Source organism: Nanorana parkeri, unplaced genomic scaffold (assembly GCF_000935625.1).
Source record: "Nanorana parkeri isolate BGI_ZX_2015 unplaced genomic scaffold, ASM93562v1 scaffold962, whole genome shotgun sequence".
Classification (NCBI taxonomy): domain Eukaryota; kingdom Metazoa; phylum Chordata; class Amphibia; order Anura; family Dicroglossidae; genus Nanorana; species Nanorana parkeri.
Genome location: NW_017307230.1, coordinates 452043 through 458047, shown reverse-complemented (window position 1 = coordinate 458047; position 6005 = coordinate 452043). Strand labels below are relative to the sequence as shown.

The 6005-nt window shown below is 50.9% G+C and overlaps 1 protein-coding gene across 1 annotated transcript in view; it reads left to right on the top strand.

Annotated features, from left to right (window-relative positions):
- Positions 1-220: 220 nt before the first annotated feature.
- The window catches only part of PIF1 (PIF1 5'-to-3' DNA helicase), a 5959-nt gene continuing 174 nt past the window's right edge, over positions 221-6005 (top strand). The window contains exons 1-11 of the mRNA XM_018566602.1: positions 221-797; positions 1069-1198; positions 1796-1921; positions 2024-2177; positions 2261-2375; positions 3024-3130; positions 3715-3854; positions 4253-4359; positions 4648-4720; positions 5212-5357; positions 5442-5633. Of these exons, the coding sequence (XP_018422104.1) occupies positions 228-797; positions 1069-1198; positions 1796-1921; positions 2024-2177; positions 2261-2375; positions 3024-3130; positions 3715-3854; positions 4253-4359; positions 4648-4720; positions 5212-5357; positions 5442-5633 (1860 nt within the window). The 5' untranslated portion in view covers positions 221-227. The remainder of the gene's footprint in view (positions 798-1068; positions 1199-1795; positions 1922-2023; positions 2178-2260; positions 2376-3023; positions 3131-3714; positions 3855-4252; positions 4360-4647; positions 4721-5211; positions 5358-5441; positions 5634-6005) is intronic.

The following is a 6005-nucleotide window of genomic DNA, read 5'->3' as shown; positions in this document are numbered from 1 at the left end:
ACACCCCACCCAGCTCCCCCCCCCTCTGACACCCCTCTTAATAAGGGGGAGGAATGGGTCACCTGTCTACAGATATACAGCTAGCTATGTAGCCCCATCACAGCCAAGGTTCTAATACGGAGATTGGCTCCCTTTGTGACTCCAGGAAGCAGGACCCGGGATGGGGCATCACATCCATAGACAGATGGAGATCTCATTCTCGTTCTTCTTTGTTGGGTTTTAGGAAAATGATGAACCCGGCCAACCATTTATCCGCGGAGATCCAGAGCAGCGTCACCATAGAGTATCTCAATGGGTCTGGCCAGGCGCTGAAGAGGAAAGTCATCCGCAATGCTTTGACCTCCCTGGGCCGCAACGAGTATCGGGAGCTGGTCCTGAAGGTGAGCGACGGGAAACTCCCCCAGAACTTCACCCTGAAACAGATCCAACTCTTCACCCGCTTCGTCCAAGACGGGAAGAGCTCCATCGTCCTCCAACCGGACAACGTCCAGCTGCTGATCTCCAACTGCCCCTCGGACACGCTGAAGCACTTCATAAAGACCCTGATGATCAAACACGAAGCCGGGAAGAGCGAGAAGCCGGTGAATGAACGCATGAGGCTGTTGGCCGGCCGCCCCCGCACGTTTGAGACAATCAGTCCTGTGCAGAGAAAGGACGTGCAGCAAGCCAACGAGATGAGGGCCAAAGCCAACACAGAGACCCCTGTAAAGAGGAAGGGGCTGAGTAACCGGGGGCCCAACGGAGCCAATGGGGGTCCACAAAAACGGGCCAGGACGGAGTCTTCTGAGAACGGTCTGGTAAGTGTCTGGATAATATCTACTCAGGCCTGATAATCAAATCTGACCTCCGTCCTCCCTCTTCGGTCTTCTGTCCGACCTCCGTCCTCCCTCTTCGGTCTTCTGTCCGACCTCCGTCCTCCCTCTTCGGTCTTCTGTCCGACCTCCGTCCTCCCTCTTCGGTCTTCTGTCCGACCTCCGTCCTCCCCTTTCGGTCTTCTGTCTTTAATTCAGCTTAATGCAGACACACTGATTTTATTCATGGCCATAAATGAATGTTTTCATGCGTCAGATTTCAGAGCTGCGTCCCAGCAAGAAGCCGGCGCTGAGTATGCCGCGACAGATGAATCTCTCCACCGAACAGTCTCTGGTGCTGAGCACCGTCCTAGGTGGGAAAAACGTCTTCTTCACTGGCAGTGCAGGTTGGTAAAAAAAGCATCTAAAGTGGACCTGTCATCAAATATATTTTTCATGATAAGTAATGTGTCATTGTAACAGGTCCCGGTATTTACTACCTCTCCTAGAGATCACAGTGCTCTCCCCTGACAATGCCTTCACCTGCTTTTCCCTCCAGAAGGATGGCGCTATCTTTTTTCAGGCAACATCTACTTCCTGGCTCAGAGATGACATAATCGTGTATATCCCGGTGTCTGTGCAGTTCTTGGCTGTGTCCAACACAGATCGGCCCCTGCTGCATCCTCTCACCTCCGTCACTTGATACAAAGTTTCAATATTGCTACTGGGGGAGGGGAGACTGAGGAAATGCTTCCTCCTGGTTGCAGCAGACTGATCACTGGGGGGGAGGGGAGACTGAGGAAATGCTTCCTCCTGGTTGCAGCAGACTGCCTAGGCTGTGATGATGTCGTAACTAGCTGGAGCTCAACAATGACTTAAAAAAATGACATAAAAGGCGGATATTTTTTATAATCTTCTGTCCCCGGCTGGAATTGTGACCTCGGTAGTCTGATCTGGGTATAATATTCGGTCTCTCTGCTTCATGCTTTTTAATTTTCTTCCAGGCACAGGGAAGTCGTATCTACTAAAGAGGATCATCGGCGCTCTTCCACCAAAAAGCACTTACGCCACAGCGAGTACGGGAGTCGCGGCCTGTCACATCGGTGGCACCACGTTACACGCATTTGCAGGTTAGTAAATATTTGTCCTCTTTAGGATCTGAAGTCTCGTAATATTCCATTCCTGCTCTTGTATTGTTGTGTCCCATCGATGACCTTCATCTTGTGTTCCAGGTATCGGCTCCGGCAAGGCCCCCCTGGAGCAGTGCATTGAATTGGCGAATCGGCCGGGGGTCCGCCAGCATTGGACGAGCTGCCGTCACCTGATCATCGATGAGATCTCCATGGTGGAGGGCGAGTTCTTCGACAAGCTGGAGGCCGTCGCCAGGTATGCAGAAATCACGTATTGGAGTCTTCTAGACACACTGCGACCGCGTGTTGAATATTGAGGGGTGACTGCGTCTCTTATAGGGCTGTACGAGGTCGGGATGAGCCCTTCGGGGGGATCCAGCTCATTGTCTGCGGAGATTTCCTGCAGCTTCCGCCGGTCACTCAAGCCTCCAGCCAGACCAAGTTCTGCTTCCAGGTAGGAAGAGACTCGCCTGACCCCAGAAATGTCAGAGGGTTCTCTGTCCTCTAAGGATCCTTCTATCCAAAAGGGAGACTTTGTATATAGATTGAGCCCCCGACTTCCTCTTATAGGGCTTGTATGCTGAAAAGTCCATCTTTGTGTATTCCCAACTTCTCCTCCCATATATTCTCTATAATGTCAATGTTCCAATGTTTGAAGTCCCTCATAATGGGCACAGCAGGTGTACAGACCCAGGAACTCGGCACAGGGATGGTGGGATCCCCTCATAATGGGCACAGGGGGTGTACAGACCCGGGAACTCAGCACAGGGATGGTGGGGGCCCCTCATAATGGGCACAGCAGGTGTGCAGACCCGTGAACTCAGCACAGGGATGGTGGGGGCCCCTCATAATGGGCACAGCAGGTGTGCAGACCCGGGAACTCGGCACAGGGATGGTGGGGGCCCCTCATGGGCTCAGCGGGTGTACAGACCCGGTAACTCAGCACAAGGATGGTGGGGGCCCCTCATAATGGGCTCAGCGGGTTTACAGACCCGGTAACTCAGCACAGGGAAGGTGGGAGCCCCTCATAATGGGCACAGCAGCTGTGTGGGCCTGGGAACTCTAGTGCACCACTAACTGCTTGGCTTTGTACCCCACACAGGCGAAGAGCTGGAGGCGCTGCATCCACCTGACCATGGAGCTGACGGCGGTCAGGAGACAGACAGATAAAACCTTCATTAACCTCTTACAGGCCATTCGGCTGGGCAGGTGAGTCCTGGACACCCACAGGCTGCATTCCACAATAGAGATTGGGGTCATTCCTCTCAGCTTGCCTTACCTGAGCACCATTTTAAGTGTTTCTAAACTCCAGAACAAACATGTAATACATTTGGAGGTAACATGCCAAGAGTCCTGCGATGTGGAGGCTGCAACACTTTACTTTTCTGTCATTTTCAACTGGTGGTACTTCCAGTAGCACACTTCCTGTCCTACAGTGACAACCCCACTCACTCCACTATATGAAGGAGCAACATTGTCACCCTAGGACAAGAAGTGTATTAGGACAACAGAACATCTGCCACTCTCTTAACCCCAATAACAAACCCCAATAACAGGGGGAGGTGTTCTGTAATTTTTGGCAGGATCAACAGGAGAGATGGATCTAATATAGAACGTATGTTTTGTTTTTTGAACGGATAGAAGAAAGCCCTTTCAATGGTATATTAACCAGACCATTCATTAGTCGGGTTTTAGGTAACAATCTGTGCCCCTCATTGGATATAAATGACATTTTATATAATAATGTTCTTGTGACTGTTGGAACATGTCTTATCATTGTTTCCCTCTCTCAGATGTACAGAAGAGGTGACCAGGCAGCTGGTTCTGACCGCCAACCATAAAATCGAGCGGGATGGGATCCTGGCCACGCGTCTGTGCACGCACAAGGATGACGTGGACCTGACGAACGAGCGCCGACTACAACAGTTACCAGGTATGGAGATCCTGAGCCAGAGGTGTATCTACAAAAAAATTGCACCCCTGAGTACCAATGATGTCACTGGTTGCCTGGAGCTGGGTGAGATGCTAGCCAGAGTGTTCCTGGCTGCAAAGAGTCGAGCGTGGAGATGTGTACAGGAGAGGTAAAAAAAACAAGCTAGCAGTCTCCGTGGGTCAGCAAACTTTTGCTGACCCAGGGAGCAGTGCCTCCCACTTCAAGTGGTGCCCAGGGCATGTTGCATACCCTGGATAGGCCACTGTCTGGGGCTCCCATAATCTCTGTATTTGCTCTTTCATCAGCCTACTAATTTAATTTTTTTCTTCCCATGATCCTCTCTGTTGAGCCTTTCACCCCTTATGTTCTCCCTTCTCACGGGTTTATCATCACTCCAGGGGAAATACACACGTATGAGGCCTTGGACAGCGACCCGATGCTTGTGAAGACGATGGACACACAGTGTCCGGTTGGCCAGCGACTTCAGTTGAAGAAAGGTGCTCAGGTGAGAACAGAGGACTTGATGGGGTCTTGTTAATACCAAAGGATCGGGTTCATTTTAAGGGCAGTCCCACCAGCAGCATATACACATCTTCCCTTTGCTTCCTGGTGCTCCAATTGGCCAACAGCTGCCAAGAGAAATATCTGCTAGTTCCAAGCATGGGAGAGCATGTGACCCACTCCACTTCCTCCCATGTGACCCACTCCACTTCCTCCCATGTGACCCACTCCACTTCCTCCCATGTGACCCACTCCACTTCCTCCCATGTGACACACTCCGGGGGACCGGCAGATCAGACAGTCCTCAGCTCTGTTTAAGTTCCTGCCGGCCAAAGAGAGAGGGGGAAGAGTATGTGCAGCTGAAAGTAAAGCTGTTGCTGTGCCCATTGTGTTCACTTTAACAACTAGTTGGCTTTGTCTTCGTGGAAGAAAACTGAGCTGGACTTTTTTTTTTCTTTTTCGCTAAATATAGGGGCAAAGGTGGTAAACCCCCCGCCCCCCAGCAGTTTGGAAGGGAAATGTCCCTCTTCTGCTCATCCCCTTAAGTGCCCATGCTGACCCGGTACATGGAGGGGTCACAGGTGACAACGGGGTCACACCCCATTGTATTATATTACACTGGTGGACAGCAGGAGAAGAGCAAGGCATGCCCAATGTATCATAGAAGCAGAGTTCCCCTTCCACCCGTCTTCATGCCTGCCTGGTCATGAAATAATGTGTCGGATTGGCAGTGTGTGGGAGAATGGGGCCCCAATTGTCAATCTATGTGAACATTGTAGACACTGACATTGTGTAACATTCTTTAGGATAAAGTAACACGTATTCACTTTTTTTTTTCTTTTTGTTTGTTTTCCAGCCCTGCCCAAGGTGCACTTCCTCTGCGGTGTCACGGAAGTGATGAAGATGGAGCGTTGGGTCATCAAGGCCCACGGCGGAGTCTATCTGAGCCGCCAGCAGTTACCGCTGAAGCTGGCGTGGGCGATCTCTATACACAAGAGTCAGGTGAGTCCTATTAGCTGTAGAAGGGAGACGATGGAACCCAATTCCTCCCATCCCCTGGTATTCATAGACTCCTCCTTCTCGCAGGGGATGACCCTGGACTGTGTGGAGATCTCCTTATCCCGTGTGTTTGAGAGCGGTCAGGCGTATGTGGCCCTTTCCAGAGCCCGCAGCTTCGAGGGCCTCAGGGTGATGGATTTCGATCCCAAGGCCGTGAGCGCCAATCCGTACGTGCTGCACTTCTATGCCAGGATGAAGAAGGAGAGGGCGCTGCAGCAGGTGAGAGGAAATCGGAACCACTCTTGTTTTATGGCTCCTGAGAAGTTAGATTGTGTTCTGGGGGAAGTGAGGGAGCGAAGCTGGCATAGAACAGGAATGGATCTCTCTGATCTACCAATAACTAATGAATATGCAAATCTAGCAAAGCCGACGCTCTGCATTGTATACATTTGTTTTCTATCTTATTCAAATGTTACATTTAAAACAACTGCAGGCCGATATAAAAACACTAATTTGTGTACTTATGCAAATCGTTTTATTTCAACTTCCTATCAATAGAGGTCATTTCTGCATCCACTAATATCCTGGACAGTGGAACAAAATTTAAAGGAGAACTATGGGGTGGGGGGGGGGGGGGGGTTTTTCCCCCCA